The 26,890-nt window shown below is 41.7% G+C and overlaps 1 protein-coding gene across 1 annotated transcript in view; it reads left to right on the top strand.

Annotated features, from left to right (window-relative positions):
• Positions 1 to 22,227, top strand: part of LOC119730063 (protein phosphatase Slingshot homolog 2-like) — a 29,388-nt gene extending 7,161 nt beyond the window's left edge. Inside the window, 15 exon segments of the mRNA XM_038202850.1 lie at positions 86 to 225; positions 754 to 2,125; positions 2,518 to 2,673; positions 6,749 to 6,930; positions 10,201 to 10,266; positions 11,462 to 11,659; positions 13,362 to 13,467; positions 13,720 to 13,848; positions 14,684 to 14,730; positions 15,204 to 15,350; positions 15,827 to 15,887; positions 17,356 to 17,495; positions 18,022 to 20,024; positions 20,557 to 20,751; positions 21,200 to 22,227. Of these exon segments, the coding sequence (XP_038058778.1) occupies positions 86 to 225; positions 754 to 2,125; positions 2,518 to 2,673; positions 6,749 to 6,930; positions 10,201 to 10,266; positions 11,462 to 11,659; positions 13,362 to 13,467; positions 13,720 to 13,848; positions 14,684 to 14,730; positions 15,204 to 15,350; positions 15,827 to 15,887; positions 17,356 to 17,495; positions 18,022 to 20,024; positions 20,557 to 20,751; positions 21,200 to 21,801 (5,544 nt within the window). The 3' untranslated portion in view covers positions 21,802 to 22,227.
• Positions 22,228 to 26,890: the final 4,663 nt, after the last annotated feature.

Below are 26,890 nucleotides of genomic sequence, written 5' to 3'. Positions count from 1 at the left end.
GAAAGATCCAAGAAATGGGTCCCATGGTCATATTATCCAGTAACCAGTTTCAGCAATCTCGTTACTTCTACTGGCTACATTTCAGGTGATTGCCTATGCCATGAAGGAGTACAATTGGCCCTTGGAGAAAGCCAGGAGCTTCGTGGCCAGAAAGCGCAAGTGTGTGAATCCAAATACGGGCTTCCTGCAGCAGCTTCAGGTCTACGAAGGAATGCTGGATGCCAGGTAATAGCCACATTCCCCAAATGATCAGTTTCGGAGAAAGTGTTCTGTTTCCATAATGTAAGTTTGGATGTCACAATTCGTCGCGTTTTTTCCATACTGGCGAACAGGTTGCACTGCGCCTTTTTTTTTTTATACCGGCGAACATGTATACAAAAAGGTATACATGTTTGCCGGTATGGAAAAGGCGCGTTGCAACCTGTTCGCCAGTTTGGAAAAAACGCGACGAATTGTGTGACTGCTTGGGAAGGAGTGTTGTTCTACTGTGTAATTGTGCTTGAGGACTTAAGAACAGTAACCCCTATTTGGAATCCCACCATATTTGTATCACGGTAATTACAAGTCAGGTGACAGTCATCGTTCATTTGTATGGCTGATCATTTGGACTTGCAATGTGTCCTCTGATGACCGGATTACAACTCTGAGTCCAGCTTTCATTGTGTCCCTTGCAGAGCACTTTTCTTGGCGTATTGCAGTAACCTTTGTTAGTTATCATTGTTGTTTTATTGTGCTTGGCCCTTTTCCCTGTAGTCGACAGAGACACAACAAGCTGTGGAGAAGCAAGTCGGAGAGCTCCCTAGCCAGCTCTGCAGAATGCAGCCAAGAAACCATCGAGTCCACCTCAAGCACCGAAGACTTACCCGATGCAGCCTCTAAGACATTGGAAACAACTCACCAAGGGAGTACCGTGCAGACTGCGGCACTCTCGCTGGGTCTTGCACCGCAGTTGGGCCACAACAGACGCCGATCTTGGTCCCCGAAGGATTCGGTGGCAGAAGCGCACTTTCCAAGCAACACTCAAGGCAAATCGGTCCACGAGAAGGCCGGCCGCCTGAGCACCAGTCCTGCCGACATTGATTTCATGGTGCTAGATGACGACTGTCAGGACATTCAGATCATTGTACCAGAAATGCTCACCCCAACGAGTCCCACTCTGAGCGTGCCCACAGAGCCACTCCTTATTGGCCGTACTGAATATGAGCTGCCTGCAGCACCTGTGCTTGAAGATGTACAGATGGACACTCAACCAGAAGATACTCGACTGGAATCTCTAATGCTTGGACAAGTTGTGACAGAGGATGTTTTTGCAGTTGGGGAATCCCCAAGTGGTTTCAAAGAGGGGATACATGAAATGACCAGCACCCCGAGCCAACCTGAACAAGCTGAAGAGATGGAGGTATCACCTCCTAGTGAAGTTGCCTATATCAGCCTGGAAGAAGGACTGAATACAAACAACAACAGTGCTATTGGCTTAAGCTCCTCACAAACCAACGATATCCCACCGGTTGAAGGAACGGTCAAGCTAAGAGTTACGTCCTTTGAAAACAATCACCTGGTCCCCGATGATGAGAAGGTCGAGGTGAAAAGCGAAGAGGAAATCGTCAGTACTGTGGATGTTGTGTTTTTGGAGCCGGAGATTCCTGTCAACTCCGAAACTGTGCAGAAACAGAAACATGACATCCAGGAGAGACTCAAAGCCAAAGCTGCCGAGATCAGGTCAAAGTTGACCAGATCAGGAAAGGTTTCCCCAGACACCACCACACTACCCACCAGTGATAGTACTACCTGTGAGATTGATGACCCTGATACTACTCATCAGCCGAAACTTGCCGAATCTCAGGATTGTGAAAAGCCAGAGATAGATGCCTGTAACATTTCATCCCCTCAGCCCCCAGCTGTCAGCCTGCATCAAGAATCGACCACCACCGCAAGCCCAACGCTGCAAGCCCTTGAAAAGGGACGCGTGAAAAAGATTACTGAGCAACTTCTATCTCAGAAGAGTCCCGTTAAAGATAGCGAAGATGATGAGGAGCTCCTGTCATTGGCAGAGAAGAGAAAAAGCCAGAGCATTGAGAGTGGGAGCCCAAGGCCGCAGTTTACTGCTGTCCAAAGGGCCTTGATTGTCAGAAGGTTTTATAAAACAGGTAGGGTACAAGACACGATAGGTCAATTTGCGGGAGAACACCTGAACAGGACAGTGACTTTTTGACTGTCTGTGACTGATCAAACAAAAGGAGGGTTCAATGGTTCAATAATGGTTTTTTTTTGTCACCCAGGCATGACTGGTGTATGGGACTCCCCTACTTTACAATAAGCCTTTTCGGAGTTCCAATTGCGCGCATTCGTAACCTGTGACAACGCACATTGTTTGTCTCAAATTATGCCCTTTGACAGTACCCACAATGCACAAACAGCCTTTTTGTAAAGTCAGTGGCGCGATGATGTCAAAGGCCATTTGAGACAAATAATGCGCGTTGTCACGGGTTACGAATGCGCAGTTGGAACTCCGAAAAGGCTTATTCACATTCGACTTTGTTTCATAGCTTTATTTTGATTCAAACTCTGACAACATTGAATTTGAATTTGTTTATTTCCTTAGTTGTTGGGGAGTTATCAGACCACATTCAGAGCATGTTTCTGCTTCTTAGGCATGAAGATCGGATGACTCTGGTAAGTCATTGAAAATGAAATAGACATTTATTTCACTCTCTGTCTGTGATTATATGTAAATGTACCGGTACACACATCATACAATTGTACATGTAGTCTATAATCTGGCATGATATATTAATTTGTAACATGTACCGGTACATGTACACACATGTATAACCTTTTATAGTAAATCGTGACGTAATAAACAGGACTCCCGATGCAGCGTAGTATAAACGAGTCCTGTTTAGTACGTCACGATTTAGTATGTTTTTTTTTGCTGCCCCCAACAACGACTTTTACACAAATTGCACATTCGGGTCGAAACAGGACCTGAAAAACAGCTCTCAAAAGTACCTTTTGTACTCATTTCATGACAGACACAATAGTCGTTTTTATTTCATCACACCTTAGGCTACATATATATACCCGAAAAATGACGGAAATGTCTTGGAGCATCCACAACCTCTTTAATGGTGAATGGTGGATCATGTTGTCATGGGACAAATACTTGGTCACCTCATGGATGAGCTATACATTCATGATCCCCTCTTAATCCTATAACTTTATTCACGTCATGGGATGCATGCAACGTTATCTATTGGCATAAAGAGCAGGTGTACTTTCTTCCCTTCCTGATATTGAACCCCCCCTCCCCCCGTTACTATGAGGCCTCGTTAGACATATTTCCTGCCCATGGGAAACTCTTGCCAAGACCCTGTCATAGTCTTATTACTGAAGCACGCTATTATTCATACGAGCAGCATGTCGCTGGCCCAACACACCGCGATGGTCACACACTAGATCTTCTCTTAACGCGCTCAACAGATGACGCGATTTCCCAGGTTGACACTACTCATTACCTGCCTTCAGATCATGCTGCTGTAAAATGCTTGCTAAACATTAATAGACCTGACCCTGTCAAAAGAGAAATCAAGCTTCGTGAACTTCGCAAGATTGATTTTGAGGCCTTTCGTCTAGACATTCTTGCCTCACCACTAACTGCTGCACCAGCCAACGACCTAGACTCGCTCATTCATCAATATGACACAACTTTGAATGATCTTCTGAACAAACACGCCCCCATGATCTCCCGTACCATTTTATCTCGACCTCATGCACCATGGTACAGTGAAAACATTCGCAAAGCAAAGAGAAAACTTCGAAAGTGCGAACGTCAGTGGAAATCCTCCAAACTAGAGTTCCACAAACAACTTCTCAACGAACAGAGCTACCACTATAATCAACTGATAATCAAGGCCAAATCTGAATATCACAGGACACAACTAAAGGACTGTGACTCCCGTCAACTGTTTCGCAAAGTTGACAAATTGTGCACTCCAAAATCCCCAAAAACCCTTCCGTCGGCTAATTTGTCATCTGAACCACTTGTTGATCGATTTTCACAGTTCTTTGCCAACAAAACACAAAACATCACTGAAGAACTTGACAACATTCCTGATCCCTTAGTTTCTAAGCCAGTGTCCGACACATGCATAACTACTCTGCACCAGTTTGAACCCCTGTCTGCAAACTCGGTGAGAAAGCTGATCACTGGTTCACCCTCTACAACATCCAGACTTGACCCGATTCCTACGTGGATTCTGAAGAGGTGTTTGGATGAACTTGTTCCAATCATCACGAATATCACCAACCGTTCTCTTCTGAATGGACATTTTGCTGAAGCACTGAAGCGAGCCCACATCACCCCCCTTCTCAAGAAACCTAACCTGGACACTGAACCTCTCAAGAACTACAGGCCCATCGCAAATCTGTCGTTTCTCTCAAAGACAATCGAACGTGCTGCTGCGGCCCAACTCCAAGATTACCTTTCAGACAATAATCTCCTTGGCAACATGCAGTCCGCATATAGGAAACATCATAGCGTTGAGACTGCCCTTCTCCGTGTCCAGAACGACCTACTTTTAGCTGCTGACAAGGGACAGGAAGCTGTTCTTGTTCTCCTTGATTATTCGTCTGCATTCGATACTATAGATCACAACATCATGCTTCAGCGTCTAACGAACAGATATGGCATATCCGGTCATGTAATCCATTGGTTCGGATCCTACCTCAAGAATCGCACTCAGAGTGTTGTCATCCAGGATGATCTTTCTGATCCACGTGTGCCAAATTGTGGTGTCCCACAGGGATCTGTGCTTGGTCCTCTGTGTTTTACTTTATACACATCACCCCTTGAAGACATCATTCAGGCTCATGGCATTGACAGAATGATATACGCTGACGACACGCAGGTCTACGTCATCATGAACGAGCGAGATCGCTCATCAGTCCTCGCAAAACTTGAACTTTGCCTTAACGACATTAAGGCATGGTCCGCCACTAATAAATTGAAATTGAATGAAGAAAAGACAGAGGTGATCCACATTACGTCTCGTTTTCAGAAACCATTCCAGCCTTAGATCAATTTCCCTTGGCTGTTTTTCAATAGAACCTGTACAGAAAGTGCGTGATCTAGGTGTCACTGTTCAGACCAATCTCCAGATGGACATCCATGTAAATAACATCTGCAAATCATCATACCTGGCATTACACAAGATTGGACAAATTCGCAAATTTCTCGACAAACCTACCACAGAAAAGCTAGTTCACGCTTTTATCACATGCCGCCTTGATTTCTGCAACAGCCTTCTTCTTGGCCTACCTGACTCAACAATCTCCAAGTTACAACGAGTTCAGAACTCGGCAGCCAGATTGGTCACCCGAACCAAAAGTAGTGACCATATTTCACCAATCTTCCGCGACCTACACTGGCTTCCGGTTAGGCAACGGATTGTGTACAAAGTACTTCTGATTACGTATAACTGCATCCACGGCCATGCGCCAACATATCTACAGGATCTGATTAACAAATATGAACCGCCACGAAAACTCCGCTCCCACTCAAAATCCCTACTCACCTGTTCATCGTCATCTACAAGGACATACGGCCAGCGTGCTTTTTCTACATCGTCGCCCACTCTTTGGAACAAACTCCCCCAAAGCATCAAAGACGCACAAAGTCTGGACCAATTCAAATGCCTCCTCAAAACCCATTTGTTCAATTCTGATTAATTTTTGTCCTATTTTTAATTTGTACAGCGCATTGGGACTCCGTGTGTAATGCGCTTAATAAGAACGGTTTTATTATTATTATTATTATTATTCATATTTTGATGTAAAGATTGAATCATTTCTCAGAAAAATCAACTCTGTGCAAACAACAGAATATGACTGTACATATTTTGCCACTTGAAGCTTTTAATTTAAAAAGGTATGAATCATTGTTAGTAAAAGTTTGAGAAAAATGCATGTTTTACATTAGATGCACGTTTTACATTAGATGCACGTTTTACATTAGATGCACATTGAAATATACAGACTGACTACATTTTAGTGATGTTTTCCAGTTCTATGAAAAACTTTTGTTTCAGAATGCAAGAAGACTTTTACTGTGTAGATTTTAAACTTAACTACTCTATTTATGCCACAAGTCAAAAATTTGTTTTGGATTATTTTCATGGATTGATCAGTACAGTACAGTCCACTAACTGTTACTTGACATTGGTGTCAAGGACTCAGTTATTGTTTATTAATGCTTAAAGCCCAAAGCAATGTCCTTCAGAGTGAAATGTACATTGTGCATTCAGGGGTAAAGAAAGGAAAAATGGCTAGAATTTAAAAATAACTTAGTTAGTTTTGAAATAACTACAAAAACATGATGTCAATTTTGAAAAAAATTTGGTGGTGCAGTTACTCCTTATCCTTGGCCTAAACCCCTATGATCAGAGTTTCATTTAGTTTCAGTCACACATCACTACACAATTGTCAATTGATCACAACAACATTTTTGGACCCTGTGACCAAGTTCCATGCGTTATTCAATTGAAATAAAACAGTCAGATGGGCACTTTTTTGGGGACATAATGAAGTACCGGTATGAAACAATTACAGTTAAGTATAGTACATGTTACAACATCACACTATACAGCATGTCCAAAAACAAGTGTCCGTAAGGCTCATTTCTCTTTGCAAAATGTTTCACTCATTTGTAGGATCTCATTTCTCTTTCAATTTTCTTTCCTTTTCTCCAAAGGCGGTCCGATTGGAAAGCGTGTACGAGGAGCGTGTCCGCTACATCATCCTGGTATCCTGCAACGGTGTGCAGGACACGGAGGAGAGCGTCATCCTAGGGGTGGATATCATGTCCAACAGCGCCACCATTGGCCTGGTCTTGCCAATCTGGTGCGAGACCACTACACAACTGGATGGTGACGGGTACGTTATCCGTTGTCAGTTGATTATTAGCTGGTACAAATGCTGTCTTGTTAGGAATGGGCTACATATGCAGAAGTACCAGCATAATGGTGAAAATGCCTTGCAGTAATTCCATGACAATTTTCTGCATTTTTACATTTCATGAAGTCAGCTATATCTAGGGGTTTATTCCATTATGAACAGTTTAAAAGGTTTAGAGGGATAGAAAAAGGAGAAAATTGACAGATGGTTCTGTATAAACATTGATTTGAGTACATCAAAAATGCTGTTTAAAATGGTCACTTGATATATTTTGCCTGCCCGGTTGGCTTTGTTGAATTTGCCAGCCAGAGAGGGAGGATTATTTAAGAACCGTTTGTAGATGTACGTAGATTTTTTTCCCATTTTGATCTGTGCAAACCTTTAAAGATCTCATTAATTAACCCTAAACACCCCAACCCTTCAAAATCCAACTGCGCATTTTGTTGGAAATCTGTTGGAGTGAGTACTGCACTAGTAAACTGATTATGGGGTCAGGCATACCACCATAATCAGAGTCCAACAGTTTGGGTGTAGAGGTTACCATATGGTGTTGGACTTCGCAAGAGTGAGGATGAGGAAGGATCCTAGTAAATCACTCATCAAGGGCCACGGTTAGGGTTAAAGAAATACCGGTACGTGGTCACATGCAACAACCGACTGAAATGACTCTTCACCGAGTTATGAAAACACCAACTTTCTTTATCGCGTTCCCAGCATCCTCTCTCGCCTGCGCTTCCTTCCTGCTTGACACACAGAGACTCCCAAAACAAAGTCAGTTGAAAACAGGATCGTTGACATGAGACTCGTCTATATCCACACAGGCCGGATATCATGAGAGGATTGTTGTTAAGCTGTGATGTACCCGAGTGCATTGCACTCCCTTTTCTCTACACTTTCACATTCGACTCGGATGAAAGTCTGTTATGTTATGTTCTCAGTTTTCAAGGGAATGGATTTTAATACTTTTTTTTTTTAACATGACCACAAGGGGAATTGAAAATGAAAAGTACCTTGTACTTGTTCAAGGGGATTGAGAAGGATTTTGATACATTGTGTCACGGTACGTTTGCTGAAAAATGCAACAGTTGATAGCTTCAGACCGATGGCAGCAATTTGTGCTGAAAAATTCAGTATCCAATGTGCATTTTTGTATCTTTTTCCCCCAAAACATCGAATTAAAAGAATTTCAAGTGTCATCAATTGATATGTAGATACATGTAAATACACTGTACCGTGTATGTTGGTGACTTACAATTTATTGAATTACGATATTAGAGAACTGGAGAAAATGAAAAAAAAGTGTGATTAAAGAATAAAAACAGTCATTTTCCCTGGCCATTATGGATTATACATGTACAGTATGATGATACATAATAAGCCTCTGTACTGATGACAGTACACTTTTTGCTACGAAATCGTCGCCCCCACCAGGCTCCCATAGAAAAGCACACGTGTAAACAAAGTGTGACGTCATCAGTACAGAGGGCTTATTGTACAGTGTGAGATCAAGGTTGTGAACGAATCTGTGTTGATCTCATTGCAGTGGCTTCAACCTCTCTGCTGAGAAATACACATAAATATACATTTTGCTGGTCTTTTCTAACCCAACCTCGTTCCCCATGGGTACGATCTCGCTGCGCCATGTTGTTTCCCATCATGCCTTGCGCGATCTTGACCCCTGGAATTGTGTAATTTAAATGTGTCAAAATATGACACATTATAATTAGGCTGCAGTTTATCCGTTTTATGTGCCGACGCCAACTTTAAAATGTTAAAAGTTGTGATTTTGAAGAATCAATCCTTTCAAACATAACGTTTGGACGTTGCGTTATTTAGCAAAGATTTGTATGAAATGTACGTACCTTTCGTGCCTTTACAACCGCAGATACCGGTACAGGGTTTTTCAGTGAAAAACGAGGCTGCAATAATCCATATCGTACAGGCATCGCGACTTTTGAATAATAATTTTTTTTTCGTACGTGACGTTACGTGCAAAGCGCATTATGGGCGAGCGCATTATGGGCGAGCCCGGCGTGCAATCTTCGAAATGCGCGCGCAGTACGCTGTGAATAGCCAATCAGCGTCATTTACGTCATCATTACGGCCAGGGGTTAGTGTAAGGAACGCCCACGCGCCCATGGAGTCGAGACTGTTTCTAACCCTTTTTAACCCTCCTACTGATAAAACTGCCACTAACCGTCGACAAAATCTATCCACTTCCTCTCCCATATATGGCTTTGTACAGGCTGGTCACCACCTGTCCGATTCCCATGGATTAAACCACATAACTGTCAAAACCTGCTGAAGGATTTGATAGATAGGGTGACCTTGAATACTGCTACAACTTGCGTAGCAGCCATCTTAGAGGGCCAAGGGCGGATCGGGGGGGGGGGCAAAGGGGGCCATGGCCCCCCCCCCCCAAAAACGAAACCAATTTTTTTTTTTTTTTTATGTGACATCGCAATAAAGGCAGGCAATGAGTACACCACCATCTTTTCCTCAAAAAAACATTGGTTAAAGTGGTCAGAAATTGCCTCAGATCGCACCACAGAGCATCTAGAATCCAACAATTTTTCGGGGCCCTTAAGCGGGCCCCGAACCCCACACCGTAATTTTTTTGACCCACTTTTTTGGGGGACCAAAATTTTTTGGGCCCCCCCAAAATTGTGTTCTGGATCCGCCCTTGTAGAGGGCAACACCTTTGTTTTGCTAGGCTATGCATGAGTGAACCTTTTTATTTGCATTTGTGCTGAGTTTCTAAATTAATTCCATCATTGACAGGCACTCACCAGAGATGACCCACCGTATCTATCAATGTCAGTCAAGGCATGGTACCCTCAGTTAACACAGCTACATACATACTGCACTGTACCACAGCCTGTCAATTGTACCAATAATGATCCCAGTTTACAAAACTGTTAAAACCTGTCACCTGATAGATTTTGACGGATAGGATAACTCTCCCCATGTTGTCACTGAGAGAGGGAGGGTTTAAATTTGCAGAAGTGCATTTAAGCCGCTACCATTTCGAGTGTCGTCCATGTAGATACATTTATAATATACTTTATTTTGGCGACTTATAATTTTAGTGAATAACAATTGGGAAAGAAGAGAATAGGACAAAATGCCAAAAAAAAGGTGTGATTTTAACATGAAAACAGTTTTTTCCCTGGCCGTTATGGTTTATGGTATATAATTGTACTGTTTGGGCTCAAGGTTGTGAATGAATCTGTGTTGGTCTCATTACAGTGGCTTCAACCTTTGTTCCAAGAATCGCACCAACACATTCAAACCAGTCTCCGTTCAAGCTCTGTGGTAAGTGTCCGCCAATCATTACATTCATGATGTTTATACTTGGTATATAAACTGCACAGCAAAAATGCTGGTTGATGATTTTTGTGTTTTAGTATTTTATTAGTCTCTCAGAAAATGCTAGGCATTGTCTAACCAAACCATGCACTAGTCCATTGTCCAAAGTACAAAGTGTCACTAAAGGCATATAGGATCATTTGCAAACACTCAAAAAACGAAACTGCCAAAAATATTAAGAAATATCCCACTTGATTGTAAGAAATTAATAGTCTGAAACATCCCGTGAAATCGTTGAGCCTGGTTTACTGTCATTCTCAAGAAAATTGCCATTATATATCAGGTTTTTTTTTGAAGGGGGGGCTCACAATTTTTTTTTTCAAATTTTTTTGAGGTTTAATTTTTTTCAAAAAAATGATGCCCAAAATTTCTGGCGGCGGGAAAAAATTGGGTTTTTTTTTCGGGGGCGGACTATTTTGATGGTGGTGCCACCTACATTCCTATTATATTACTTGAAAATAGGACACATACACGTACATGTATACATGTATCACCAAGGTGAAATCGTGGGACTAAAAAAAAAAAAAATTCACCAAAAAAAAAAAAAAAAAAATTGACAACCTCTTGCGGGGGGGGGGGGGGGGGGCTCAAGCCCCCTGAGGGCCCCCCCCCTTGGGTGCGCTACTGGTACTAACGATGGTTAGGACCTAACCATCGCTGAGAACAAACAGTTTGCTCAAATATTGTAATATTGCCCCGAGCCAGCTGTTGACCTAATGTGTATGCTCGGGTACGCTAGGTATATGAACCGGTATGTACTACTTTCCCATGACAGAGCCGGCACTCAGGCACTCTTGATGGTTGACAATGAACATAATGTTTTTGTGATTTTCTAGAATGGACACAAACATTGAACATCTGAGACTGAAACAAAGTCTGCTGTAAATTAATGGCTCTTAAATCCGTCCATTTCAAGAAATTATGACAAACGCAAATGATTCTATATGCCTGTAATCGGGCTAGAAGTTTAGAAACATTGCTATCATACACTTGATCAACAGTAGTCTTTTCAGCAAATTTTCCATTTACTTCAAGAGATTAGAAGGAATGTATTCTTGAGGTTAAAATTGAATTTGAGGTTAAAAAAAGTAGCGAGCACCAACAAAATCCAACTCTTTTCTTCTTCTGGGTTATGACACAGGTCGGCAATGCAAGCCATCCACTCAGCCATATCCACAGCCCAGACCTACAACTATTTCCCTGGCGGTCTGAATCTGACCTGGATTGGCTGCTATGAGTCCCGCATCAACTCCAGTCCCTCACGGATCAAAGAGTGGCAACTCATGCCGGAGCTGGAGGTCACCAAGCCCCACGCCTTCACTCCCACCTACTCGGAAGAGTGAGTTTCAGTTTGTATTATACAATGCCTGAGTAAATCCCGTCATCTGATTGGTGGGTCGTTGATCACGTGTCATTGAATTATTCGTCTCAACACGTGGCGCGGTAGTCTGTGTATAGACCACGGCGAATTCTATTTCGCGTGAACAGATTTGCTGATTAATTAGGCAAGACCCCGCCTCTTGACCTCCTAGATTTTGACCAATCAGCGGACGCTTTCTATATTGAGTCTTCGGTCATTCACCCGTTGTGCATCACATAGACAATGGATTTAAAAAAAAAACGTGTCACGCGCTCTGTATCATGTTATGCGATATGGGGCCGGTTTTTGTTGTATTACAAAGCCCTGCATTCGAATTGACCAATCAAACCATTTAGTCCTGATGAGGGAATGAAATGACGTCACGATTTAGTGAAGTCGACTCCGATTGGCTGGCGCGCAGCTTGCATACATTTGCATGTCAGGAGATATCAGACGATATACAGGATTTGGCTCCGTGTATAACAGGTGATACTCAGACTAGTGGCGCGGCCGCACGGCAAAAAAAATAGAAGTTCCTTTCCATGTTAAATGGAAGTGCCATTGCATGGTCACACTTTTGGTGAGGATTTATTCAGGTGTTGTATAAAACAAATAATAAATGTTTCACATTCGTGCAATGGTTAGAATGATTTCATGAGGTGACAGATGGAATGTTCCATTCCTTGAGGCGACATACCATCTGTCACCCCACAAAATTATTCTTACCATTGCACTCATCGACATTCATTAGTTGCATACTATTGGTTCCTCCATGAGTGTAATATTATAGACTTATTTGGCAATATTATGTAGGAGCCATCACTGAGGTGGAACCGTGCTTTCGCACAGGTCATGAACATTGACTAAATGCTCCTTCAACCTGTAGGGTTAGAAAATGTGCGCTCACCTTTCCTTGAACAGGCTTTGAAGTAGTCTTATTTTCCTACTTTGTCTACCTTGCTCCTACTTTTCCAACTTTTGCTTGAAATTGACACTTGTTCCTACTTTTTCCTACCTTTTTGTTCCACTCCTTCGAAAACTGAAATCTCATTGAATGTTTTTCATAACAGTGTTACACACTGTCATATGTAAATCACACATTAAAGGGTTTGGGCACATGAGTACTGCAACTGTACTTCCAAGAGCTTATTTACTTATTTTATTTCTTTCTGATAATGAAACCAAGGATTCCTCAAAAAAGCCCTAGGCACCCTAGCTCGCAAGCCTGAAAAAAAACCAGTAGAAAAAGACAATGAGAAGCATTTACAGTCTTAGAGGTGGGAGCAAAAGCCCAGAGTAATATTCTGAGGAAACACCCATGGAATCAGGCAGGGACTGAAAACCCAATCCACATGTTGGCCCAGGCGGGATTCGAACCCGTGCCACAGTGGTGGAAGGCAAGGAAAGTACCGCTACGCCAACCTGACTCCCCTTAGTTGAGGATGGAACTTAGTTGAGGATAGAACAAAGCTTAGTTGAGGATGGATCACAAGTATTTGGGAAACTGCCCTAGTCCCTGTGTGTTGAGGTTGAACAAAGTGGCCATGTCATATCAAGTTTGCAGTCCTTGGGAGATAATCCTGTAGACATTGGACTTTTCATTGTGGAGTGTTTTGACCCGATTTCAAGTTCAGGTCAGGACAGCTAGAGAAATAAACCGACTGTATGTCTTTTGTCACAGAGGCCATTACTATCCCAGTGACCGTGAGCTGACAGAGCAGCTCATCTTCTTGAAGATCAAAGACATCATGGCATCGGCAAACTTGGACTCTATCACAAGCAGGGAGGTAGGTGGCTTAGGCTACGGTAAAAACAAAAGAACAAACAAACAAACGAACAAAGCAAACAAAAGAGAATGTAGCTGCTGTTTAACCGAAAACAAAAAAAGGTTATTGTTTCATGGACAGTATAATTTGCATAATATTTGTGTGATTTCTAATGAACGGAAATTGAAGCCAGAAGACACTGCGGTTTTGTCACAACAATTCTTGCAATCAGTCAAGCAAATCTTTTGTTTTACACCCCCTGTCTGAACCAAGGTGCGAGTGAGGATTGAGAATGATCTAGGGAAGAGCTTGAAGGAATACAGACACTACCTGGACGAGCAGTTGATCACCTACATGAGGCAGATGGATTCCGCTTCACTCATCTTTGATCATATCTACTTGGTGAGGAAAAAACGTGTTTCGTTGAACTCAAAGCTGGCCCAGGGATTCCACTCGCCGTAGTTTACCCTCCCATGCAAACATACATTCTGTGCAAAGTCGTCCTTCTGTCAAAATCAATCGAGGGACTGTTTTTAACAGTTGAGTACTCCTTGCCTACATAAAGCAGAACTATTTAGCAGTGACTGTTTAAGTAACTTGATACAGCTATGCTTTGACTGTAGGAGATTGGTAAGCCAGCTGTGCCTACCAGTCACCTGCTTTTGTCTGTTGACTGAGTTTGACAGTCACAGTGCGTGCTTGAAATATGATCTGACAGTTGGTGACTTGCCTGTGTAAAAAAGGCATGGCAGGGGAAGAGTATTGAATTTTTGACTGTCTGTGACTGTTCAGACAGCAGGATGGTTAATGAGTGGTAGGTGGCACTGAGGACTCAACCGTAAGAGCTCTGTATGGGGGTAACGTTGCATGCGCAAATCTGATGCAAAGTACGCACAATATTTTTCATCTGAATGTACGTAAACCTGCAGTGTATTCATATGAGCCCCTGGTGAACACTTGCTTAGTAAGCATTGAGGGGGTACATGTGAACGGAGTCCATATGGACCTTAAAAAGAAAAATTAACAGTCAATCCGATTATTCAATTTAATATTTCTAAAAGACATTTGTTGCCAATTCCAGTCCTGTGTTGGTGCAGCATACAGCTTATTAATTAAACCCAGGATTTTGGGGGACTCTGGCTTATCATATTTCGATCAGGATTCACTTAACACTGAATATGCTGAAAAAGATTTTTGTTTTGCACTACTTCAATTAATACCTTTCTTCATTGCACAGGGGTCTGAGTGGAATGCATCTCACTTAGAGGAACTAGAATCGAATGGGTAAGAATCATACCTCTCATTCCCACATATAATGCCTTGAAATATTTTCAGTAGCACAGAAATTGTCATGTCCTTAACTGTTGCTTAAGTGAGCAGTAACCATTTCAGCCCCCCCCCAAACGATTCAGTTGTCGTCCATTTACATGTATAATGTAACACAATTTGAAGTTATGTGGGCTATGGGAATGTTTTAGAGCTGTGTCACACAAGGCATTTTACAAGCCACTTGTTTCAAGAAGAAAATTACAGGCAAAATTTGATTCCCCGCAGTGTTCTTAAGAACCTCCAAATGCTGCTAGGAATATACACACTAGATTCCGTTAACTTGTGGTGCATTTGGTTGCCTCAAAGTTGACTGCAGAAATTCCCTCGCGTCACTTAACAAAGTGAAGTTATTTGTGCACAGACAAACCAATTGACCGAAAATGGACATTGTATCTGAATTTTGTTTTACCTGGGTCCCATTTCTGTAGTGTTGGCTATGTTCTGAATGTAACTATGGAGATTGACAATTTCTACCCGAATCGTTTCATCTATCACAACGTGCGACTGTACGACAGTGAGAGCTCTGAGCTGTTGAAGTACTGGGACGAAACCTACAAATTCCTCTCAAAGGCAAAGTGAGTGCAATAACTATGGCAACTAGAAGCAATATGATTTATGGGTTTACATGACTGGTTTAAAAACACCAAAAGTATTATGGGAAAAACCAAAAGTATTATGGCTGTGACAGAAGGATATTGTAAAAACAAAATGTAAAACTAAAACTAGTATTGGCTGAAAATTTCTGACTTATTAATTTCTGGATAAAAATTAGTCTATTAACCCTAACAATCCCCAACCAGCCAAACTCCAACACCAGGGTTTGTTGGGATCTGTTAGGATGAGTACTGCACTAGTAAACTGCCTGTGCTTTACGTGGGATTAGGCATACCACAAATAAACAGAGTCCAACTGTTTATGGCACAGTTTACCATATGGTGTTGGGATTTGCAAGGATGAGGAAGGTTCCTAGTAAATGAAATGGAAACAATTGAGGCCCATACTTTACAGTTTTTTCCCTTAGTATTGTATTTTCCTTTCCTCTCCCTAACAGAGAGAAAGGTTCCAAGGCTCTGGTCCATTGCAAGATGGGAATCAGTCGCTCTGCTGCCACCGTAAGTCTGTCGTTAGTCTGGTTCCCTGACCAAAAGATTCCGACTATTCCTGATGAATCTTAGGTCAGGTAGCCTCCGGTAATACAATGTATTACAGTTTACGTCACGTGACAAAAACGGGAGGAATTCCTCCTTTTTCCGAAAATTTCCGAAGTTTGCCGAAGTCGTTTCGTCGACAATCGGATAGCGCCCGAGTATTTCCGAGTATATAATATAGGTTTAATTAACTGCTAATTGCTTATTAATTTTATTTTAAATGAGTTGATAATTAATATTCATTGTTTTCATTTAGAAAACTTGAAATTCAACGACGATTTTGTGCATCAAATATACTCGGATCGTACGGGCGAACTTTTTGCTTCGTCATGTACAATTTTGAATTTGACGACCGTTACCGAGATTTTCCAAAACTCGGTCTTCATTCGGCTCCGCCTGCTAACAGTGCTATTTGGTTCCCTAATTTTGAAGATTTCGGATCAACATTACTCAATGTTATCTTACAAAAACATCAAACTGTATTATCATAACTGTATGATATTACGAAGCAGGTGATTAATTTAAAGATTTGATCAGAACATTAAAAGCTACAAGTGATAAAGCGAAATCGGAAACGAAGCCGCGCTTTGAAAAAGGGCCATTAATGTCGTCATGTTTATTTTTAGCCACGGAGGCTGCCTGACCTACAATTTAAGACGTGAGCGTCGGGAATAATTGTCAGGTCTGGGAACCAGACTAGTCTGTTGTCTCTCATAAAAAACCCAGTCAAATACCCACATTGCTGGGAAAAAAGTTTCCCTAAATTATCACTATTTGACAGTGTGTGTGTGTGTGTTTGATACGATTAGATTTTTCTGGGAAGATGTGCCAAAAATTCCAAGACAAGAATTTAGTCTGAGTAAACTTTCATCGAGGCAAGTCCCTAAATTCGGACGTACATTTCAGAAAACTTAATGAGCTGCTGTTGGAAAAGTGAATGTGATACATCACTTTATAATGTGACTTCTAATGAATAGAAAACAATTACAGACCAAACTATGGTACCACCTCCTTAACGACCTTGTACATGTACATTATGTGGCCGGATGTACGTTGGGTTTTACGCAATTGCCTATTGGTTGTTTGTTCAATCGTTACATATACTTTGTAAATGTCAAGTGCTATGTATTGCACGACCTTACCACCAACCACTAAGTAGTGTCTTGAAATCAGCCCATAGGCCAAGTTTCACGGAGTCGATACCAGAATTTAGCGCTTAACAAATTCACGTACGAAGCAAAATGAGCCGAGAACCAGGCAGAAGCAAATGACATCACATGCCATCTTAGCTGGTAGCCTCCTTTTGAATAGCAAAACATTTCTGCGAAGAGCAAAACTTTATGCTCCGAAAGATCCAAGCAATGGGTCCCATGGTCATATCATCCAGTAACCAGTTTCAGCGATCTCGTTACTTCTACCGGCTACATTTCAGGTGATTGCCTATGCAATGAAGGAGTACAACTGGCCCTTGGAGAAAGCCAGGAGCTTCGTGGCCAGAAAGCGCAAGTGTGTGAATCCAAACACGGGCTTCCTGCAGCAGCTTCAGGTCTACGAAGGAATGCTGGATGCCAGGTAATAGCCACATTCCCCAAATGATCAGTTTCGGAGAAAGTGTTCTGTTTCCATAATGTAAGTTTGGATGTCACAATTCGTCGCGTTTTTTCCATACTGGCGAACAGGTTGCACTGCGCCTTTTTTTTTATACCGGCGAACATGTATACAAAATGGTATACATGTTTGCCGGTATGGAAAAGGCGCGTTGCAACCTGTTCGCCAGTATGGAAAAAACGTGACAAATTGTGTGACTGCTTGGGAAGGAGTGTTGTTCTACTATGTCATTGTGCTTGAGGACTTAAGAACAGTAACCCCTATTTGGAATCCCACCATATTTGTATCAAGGTAATTACAAGTCAGGTGACAGTCATCGTTCATTTGTATGGCTGATCATTTGGACTTGCAATGTGTCCTCTGATGACCGGATTACAACTCTGAATCCAGCTTTCATTGTGTCCCTTGCAGAGCACTTTTCTTGGCGTATTGCAGTAACCTTTGTTAGTTATCATTGTTGTTTTATTGTGCTTGGCCTTTTTCCCTGTAGTCGACAGAGACGCAACAAGCTGTGGAGAAGCAAGTCGGAGAGCTCCCTAGCCAGCTCTGCAGAATGCAGCCAAGAAACCATCGAGTCCACCTCAAGCACCGAAGACTAACCCGATGCAGCCTCTAAGACATTGGAAACAACTCACCAAGGGAGTACCGTGCAGACTGCGGCACTCTCGCTGGGTCTTGCACCGCAGTTGGGCCACAACAGACGCCGATCTTGGTCCCCGAAGGATTCGGTGGCAGAAGCGCACTTCCCAAGCAACACTCAAGGCAAATCGGTCCACGAGAAGGCCGGCCGCCTGAGCACCAGTCCTGCCGACATTGATTTCATGGTGCTAGATGACGACTGTCAGGACATTCAGATCATTGTACCAGAAATGCTCACCCCAACGAGTCCCACTCTGAGCGTGCCCATAGAGCCGCTCCTTATTGGCCGTACTGAATATGAGCTGCCCGCAGCACCTGTGCTTGAAGATGTACAGATGGACACTCAACCAGAAGATACTCGACTGGAATCTCTAATGCTTGGACAAGTTGTGACAGAGGATGTTTTTGCAGTTGGGGAATCCCCAAGTGGCTGCAAAGAGGGAATACCTGAAATGACCAGCTCCCCGAGCCAACCTGAACAAGCTGAAGAGATGGAGGTATCACCTCCAAGTGAAGTTGCCGATATCAGCCTGGAAGAAGGACTGAATATAAACAACAACAGTGCTACTGGCTTAAGCTCCTCACATACCGACGATATCCCACCAGTTGAAGGAACGGTCAAGCTAAGAGTTACGTCCTTTGAAAACAATTACCTGGTCCCCGATGATGAGAAGGTCGAGGTGAAAAGCGAAGAGGAAATCGTCAGTACTGTGGATGTTGTGTTTTTGGAGCCGGAGATTCCTGTCAACTCTGGAACTGTGCAGAAACAGAAACAGGACATCGAGGAGAGACTCAAAGCCAAAGCTGCCGAGAAAGGTAGCCCTCCGTTGACCAGATCAGGAAAGGTTTCCCCAGACACCACCACACTACCCACCAGTGATATTACTACCTGTGAGATTGATGACCCTGATACTACTCATCAGCCGAAACTTGCCGAATCTCAGGATTGTGAAAAGCCAGAGATAGATGCCTGTAACATTTCATCCCCCCAGCCCCCAGCTGTCAGCCTGCTTCAAGAATCGACCACCACCGCAAGCCCAACGCTGCAAGCCCTTGAAAAGGGACATGTGAAAAAGATTACTGAGCAACTTCTATCTCAGAAGAGTCCCGTTAACGATAGCGAAGATGATGAGGAGCTCCTGTCATTGGCAGAGAAGAGAAAAAGCCAGAGCATTGAGAGTGGGAGCCCACCGTCCGATTCTCCGACTAAACAGCTGCTGCAACCCTCCAAGTCTTCCTCAGTTACTTCCAGGTGGTCTCTGGTTGTTGAGACAACTGGAGCAATCTCCCAGAGCCCTGCTTCCCAGGAGGACAAGTCAGTCAAGGACACCACGTCACAAGAATGTATGGCATCTTAGGAACCCACGAGCGGAAGCCCTTCCAAGGAAGCCTTCATAAAAACGTACTTCGGGGAGGATATTCTGCTGGAGCCAGGAACGGTGAAACGGCAGACCATAGATTTTGAGCAGCTCTCCTCTCATGGTCAACAAGATGAGTCAGAACCAAAGAAAGAAGTAGCGAGTAAGAAAGAAGTGGAAGAGACTACACTGGAAGTGACTGACGGGGCACAGGAAGAGATGGTCGTCATCATTTGGGACAGCACCACAAATGGGAAAAGGAAGTTTGAAGAAGTTGGAAGCCAGAACAAGCATGCCAGGGTGGATCAGAAGGAGCAACCAACAAAAGACACAGCTGAGGAGTTGGAGACAGAGACAAAGATGGAAGAGGAGACTCAAGAGGAAATGAAGATTAACTCCGCCTACGCCCAGGAGGGCATCTCATCCTGGAAGGTTGGGGATGTCCGCAAACACACCCAGCAGTTTGAGAGATGGTCATCGTCCACAGAGGGCACAGGTAGATATCCAGAATTCAAACCAATTTCCCTGAAGCTTTTGAAAGGTTGTGGTCCATTTTATGCCTGAACCTTAAAAATTAGTGAAGTAAAATGAGGGCACTTTTGAAGCAAAAATTAAGGCCTGTTGAGGTTTTGATCAATGTTAATCCTATCTCCCACACCACTTCCAAAATAAAGCTAAAGCTTTGCAGATAAACTAGTGTAAAACAGAAGGGCACTTGACAATTTGAAATTAACTCTTTAGCACCATTCACCTGTAAAACCACAGGTGCTCGGGCAGTTTCAAACGCTACAGGAATTAAAAGGCAGGGCGGTTTGGGGCGATGCAGTGACTAAAGGGTTAAGGCCCTGATGAGAAGATTTTGACCATTATTAACCACTTTCCCCACACCCTTTTCACCAGAAAAGTACAACTGAACGTGAGGAAAACATGATTGGAGTTAAGCTGTTAGCCAACCCTCAGTTTTATCGTCGGCCACATTTGAGAATTTTACGTCATTTGATCGGTTGCATGTTGTTCGTTTCCCCCAGACCAGTCCACAAACCCCCCTAGCCCGATCACAATTGAGGACACAACTGAATCCAAAATGAGTTCCGGGGAGAGCATCTCGCTGAGAGAGTCGGTGGCAGAGAAGGCTCCTCCTGTGTCGTCAGACTCAGGTTCGTCAGAAGAGGAGGAAACCTCCCCGGGGCTAGCCCAAGTAGATGAGGGTGTAGACCGTGGTAGTGAGTAGAGCATTCACTTTATGTCATTGTGTACATGCAGTCAGGCTTATCTGACATGTTTGATTATCTCGTTGCAGATGGAATGAAACAAACTGTTGAACCACTAGGCCTATTAATTTTGGCCAAACACCGTATCTACCTTCGCATCATCATAATCAAGTAAAATGGGACGTGAAAGTAATTGGTCTTCTCCAAAGATCTCAAAACAAAATACAGACCGCATTGACCTAATCTGGCAATTTGGACCTTTGATGTAATTGTGAATTTTCCTCCAAGTCCTTATGACTTTAGATTCACAAGCAACAACAGAAAGCCTGACTACATGCGACATAGATGATTCACCAGGTAGTCTTCATTACATTTTATTGACCTACATGCTTCTAAACGCACTGATAACTTTCCACGAATGTACTTTCATTTTTTTACCTTTTTAATTTTTTTTTTACAGAAAATGCAGGTGAGAAGGAGAAATTAAATGTGGAGAGTATCGGAGAGCGAATTGCCAAACTTGATCTCAACCTAAGACGCACCAACTCCATTGCACGCTTGTCCAACGAGAGAAGCTCCCCCGTGGTCATGCGTCGCAGTGATTTCACCCGTCCAGTCAGCATCCGCGGCAACCGCCTGCGCTCGGACTCCGGCACGCGCTCCCTGGAATCCTCTCCAGAGAACCAGTCTCAGCTGGCTAAAGGGGATCTGACGGTGGACGAGAGGCGTAGGAGTGCCCACGCCCGACTGGTCACGCCACAAAAGGACACGGTGCCGCTGCAGTTTTACCTGGAGGAACCGTCATCGGTGGAGATACGCAGCCTCAGCAGTGCCTCAACGTCTGAAGAACCAGGGACATCGACTGCGACAGGCACTGGCAGCAGTGCTTCGGGAAAGACGAGCGACAGCGCTGCGAAACCAACCAGCATTGAAAAGGCCCCAGCAACTAAGGATTGTGAGTCGCCCCAAGCCAGCAGGAAAAAGCAGCAGCATGGCAAGACCCACCCCTTGTCTAAGCTAAGCCCCACCCCCGGGAAGCACCCCTTTTATGGCACGTCGTAATACTCTGTGTGAAACTCTCAGGTGCTGGGTCTGTGATTTTGTGTGTGATACCTGTGACGTTCTGTGTGGTTTGTGTTAGTCTCAATGTCCAAGAAATCCAAGTGTCTGAAAAAGATAACAGCGTAATGTGCAGTGTGTGGTCTTGAAAGTTGTGTTGAATTGATATACAAGTTTTGGCACAGATATGTTTCTGATCGGATCTTGGGATGACCTTTTACAGTGCTTCAGATCTAATATTTTAGTCATCCGCCTTTTGTTTAAAAAGGCAACCTTTGTAGAACATTTACACGTTGTGTATATTTCTGTCCACAAAAGTGAGCTAACAAAGCTAATAGAATAATTTGAGGTTTGTGTACATGTACATATCACTCATATTTCTGTACGTGAATAAAGCTATAAGTTATTTTGTGAATAATAGTAGTTGCACTTTTCGAAACTCATTTTCGAAATTTGCCTAAAAATACTTTTATTTTGTAACTGAGAAGTATATATTTAAAGGAATACTTTTTTTCTGCTAGAGGAGTTGTAAAAAGAAGTTCTGTATAGACTGTGTATAAATGAAAGATGACTAATATTGTCTGCAATGAGAGTTTTACAGGGGGAGTAAAAAAATGTCCCTTTGGTTTCTATTTGTCTCCCACAAAAACGGGAAAAATTGACAAATTGTTTGCTTTGGCCAACATTCGGTCTGGGTATTGACCATAGTCAGTAAAAGTTTCACCGATTTTCAGCCGTGCATGAAAAGGATACAGGCTTTTCTTTGTGACTACCCCAAAACCCTACCAACACAATGTGTCCTAATATTTTGAAGGGGATATTTAACGTTATTTAATGGCCAGCAAACTGCAAGACACAACATAAGTAAATAAATAAATAAAATAACATTTCAAAGTAGCCAGGCAAGGCCACAGCTTACTGCTGTCCAAAGGGCCTTGATTGTCAGAAGGTTTTATGAAACAGGTAGGGTACAAGACACGATAGGTCAATTTGCGGGAGAACATCTTCCGAAGGTACGGCAGCCTAATGCTCGGACAGCGTGCAGAAACGCTGTGAACAAAATGAACAAAATGAATCAAGCAAGAACCTGAACAGGACAGTGACAATGTCAACCTTATCTATAAATTCAGTTTCAAGTTCAATAAATGTAATTCCATTTAATTGATGTCCTGTTTTGTCATTCCATTTATTTCCTTCATTGTCTAGAGGCCCATTGTGGAAATTGTGTTGGTAGTAATTTTGGTTAGTCCCCCAAAAAAGGCTTGTATCTTTTTCATGTATAGTTGAATATCAGTGAATTTTTTACAGACTGTGGTCAGTACCCAGACCGAATGTTGGCCAAAAAGAAAAATGTGGTAATCTTTACCGTTTTTGTGGGAGACAAGAACGTGTCCAAAGGGACTTCTTTTTTTACTCGCCCTGTACGAAGGTTTTTTATATTTTTGTTGAGAGCTGGAATTTTTTTACTGAGATAAATTGGGCAAAAAAAGTATTGTTTGGCAATGATTATGCTTATATTTACTTTGTTAAAAGTAAGTGACTCCTCAATATGTTTTGTCATATCAGAATGAAAGCGAAGCTGCCCTTTGCAAAAAGAAGAAAAAAAAAAAGACCCTTCTTCTGTTGTAATTGTGAAGGTTGCCGGCTTATTACATAAAAACTCACTCACTGAAAAGTTACTAGTACAACAGCTATCGTTCAATCTTACTGAAAAAAGGGCCCGTTATAGTTAATGTCTGGAACATTGAGGGCAGGCTTCGGGGAGTGGAACACACGACAATTGTGTCTGAAGGTTTGTGCAGTATTTATTTTTCAACAATTTTATTAGTTTATTGTAATTACATCTACTTTTTTTGGTATGATAAGAGCTGGTCTCCATTCCCAATATAGTAAACGTACATCAAGCCTCATGAAGTTGAAACACTGCAACAACAAAAAAAAGCTCCCTGAAGTTTCATGAATATTTGAGATTAAGTTGAGCATATGTGTAATAACTACTATAACCCTTTTTTTTTAAATGCTTAAAATGTTAATATGCAATACTAACACGTTTATAGAATTGATTATCTGAATATGAAAGGTACTACAAAGATATGCACAAAATGAGGATGCACTAACTTTGTCGATGTTTTGACAGATTCTGTGCAAATAATTACAGGTATTTATGACCGAAGTAGTTTATATGGATGGCTGTTTTTTTTCTCAGTTGGTTCTGAAGAATCTGTTAACAGTAAATGACGTGTAAACTGGGGGTTTAAAAACTAAAACACGCACATCATAAGCCACTGCAATGAGCAAGTGCAAATTTGAGATATGTTCGTTGAAAAAGATGAAACTGGTGTTTCTACAAACACCGGAGTTTATAAAGAAATTTTCAACAGACTAATGTTGATATGAATGCAAAAATACCAAAAGGGACTGTACATTTTGAAGCTAATGTTGAATGTGTAACTAGTAGCCAAACAACTTTTTGAGTAATCAGAAAGAAGGACTCAAGTGAACCACAGGCCTGAAGATTTGCACGACTTGAGAATTGTAAATGCTTTGTGATGTGAACAAAAAAAATGTCTGCTTCAATTGTCCGAGTGATATATTGCTGCCAGTGTCTTCAGATTGCATGTGTATTGTAATGAATGAGAAATTACAGTTTGGAAAGCAGCCATCTTTGCCTGGCTCCCTGACTTCATAAACACAAAGTAAATGCTAACTGCTCACCTCAGAACTAAAACAATGTAATTGCTGCTTTTGTATCAAGCACATAATATTAAAACATTATTAAAACATAGGAAGATTTTTATTTTTCGTTCAAATATTTCATTACTTTCTACAAAATATATCTAAGTATCGATTTATATAACTAGTTTGCTGCTTGACTCAAAAACAGCTAATTTCCTCTTTTATCGATATGTTAAGTTTTAGAAACTAACGAGGGAGTACTTTAACTTGTACAACGTATTTACTGACATAGTCAAGGATGTGTACAAAGTGACTAACAAAGCCGAAAGGAACTTCTTCAGTTGAATTGGCTTCCGATATAATCTGTGAATTGTTATACTTTAATAATCTCTACCGTTTATTAGATCGCATTTGACATGGAAAACTAAACTAAACACACTGCTAACAAACTCACTGGGTTTTATGATGGTACATTCACATTATACACAGAAGAATAAAAATCAGAAGAAGAAGAAGTTAATTTGAAAGATGTGGCCTTTAACAAAAACGGTTCTCACATTGACCCACGGCAACCAGCAGCCATCTTTGGGGTGAACAATGAAACCACGTGAGGGTTAGCCATGCCTAACTCTTTGGAATAAAGGCACGTACCTCAAATATGGCTGCATTGCAACGGATCTACGGAAACAGATGGTTGTTACAAATTTTGCCAGGTAATGAAAAGAGTCAACATTTTTGATGACCTTAACAGCAAGCTTTGAGTAAAATACAGTGTAATCTGGGAAACAAAATTAGAAGCCATTTTGAGGTGGTGCCACGCTCCCGCGCACGCCTCTTTAAGATGAGGTGTGCGCGCATATTTTGGCAACACTATAGACCGCTTGCAGACGCGATCGATAGTTGACGCGCGAAGGTGCACGACGCCATGTTATGGGACAAAATGTGCATGGATAGATATACGCCTGTCCCACAACATGGCGTCGCGCGCCTTCGCGCGTCGATTATCGAACGCATCTGCAAGCGTTCTATTGGTTGAAGGAGCCCGGAGTGCATGCGTACGACCTGAGCGTGACTTGCGCGAGCATGGTGCCACCGCGCAGTGCCACCTCAGATAATAATAATAATAATAATAATAATAATAATGAGGTATTTATAAAGCGCTTTTACAAGATAGATCAAGGCGCTGGTCAAATGGCTGGGGAAAAAATGTTGCAACCTGACGCCACTTCAGCGGTTGTGTGTAAAGTCTATGGAGAGTCAAGAAAATTTCCTACGTATTTCCTAACAAAATTGAAAATGTTTCTCAGTCCCAGATTCATGTCTTATCATCATATTTGCAATGACTGACCTTCATTGAGATGATATATGAAGAGAAAAAGTGGTGTCAGGTTGCAACATTCTTTCCATGGCTGGCACCACTTTAGTACAAATGTCATGGAATATTTTATATCTTAAGATGGAACTAGTACCTTGATTTCAGATTTTCGACAAAAAGAAACTATCTCCGCCAAATATACTTGATAAACTGGAGCATGTTTTCTAGCAGATCTTCTTAAGAAAAAAAGAATGCATGAACAACTAAAGGAATCCCTGTCTCGATGAGTGGGATAAACTTTCCTCACTTTGTTGTCATTATTTAAAGGAATTTTAGGTAACAACTCTTCTAAAATTTACTATTTGGAATTTTTTTTAAAATAATTTTTCATTATTTCAGTGAATGCAATTTTGATACAATAAAACCAGTTAAAAGCAGGTTTCGAAGAGCGATATGTTGAAAATTGTATCAGTAATACAAAATAATTGAAGATTAAATGGCAGTTTGTGTAATTTATTATAAAATTGTAAAACATACATTGACGACAAAAATTGAAGAGGAAAAAATTCAAGGTTGGCACAATTTCTTAACCAATCACAATTCCTGCCTGTGTACAATTTTGTAGCCCGAAAACTTCCTGGAATGTGTGTTTACAAATAAAAAGCGTAAAAATATCTCATGAAACAAATTCCTCTCTTTTTTGTAATGTCATTTGTAATAAAACTTCTATCATAAACTAAAAAAATCAATACACATTATTTTTTTCAAGGAAGAATATGATTTCATTGACACAATTAAAATGTAACAATCTTAATGTTAAGCTTTACGTCTACACTACTGCAATTGAAAACATCATATAAAATGTCTTACTTAAAAAAAAGTCTATAAGAATTCACTTCACACTCGAAGTTTGAGAGAAATTCACATAAAGATTATAACATGTTTATTGTAATTTTTTTGCAGTATTAGATTAGATTAGATTAGATTGAACTTTATTATCCCTCAGGAGGGAAATTAAAATGGCCTTGACAAAGAACGGGTTATAAAAACATACAATCATTAATCAAAAAGATGTAAAAATGCAATGTAGTTACCACAAAC

Source organism: Patiria miniata, unplaced genomic scaffold, assembly GCF_015706575.1.
Source record: "Patiria miniata isolate m_02_andy unplaced genomic scaffold, ASM1570657v1 HiC_scaffold_22, whole genome shotgun sequence".
NCBI classification, from domain to species: Eukaryota; Metazoa; Echinodermata; class Asteroidea; order Valvatida; family Asterinidae; genus Patiria; species Patiria miniata.
This window is presented reverse-complemented; position numbering and strand designations above follow the sequence as displayed.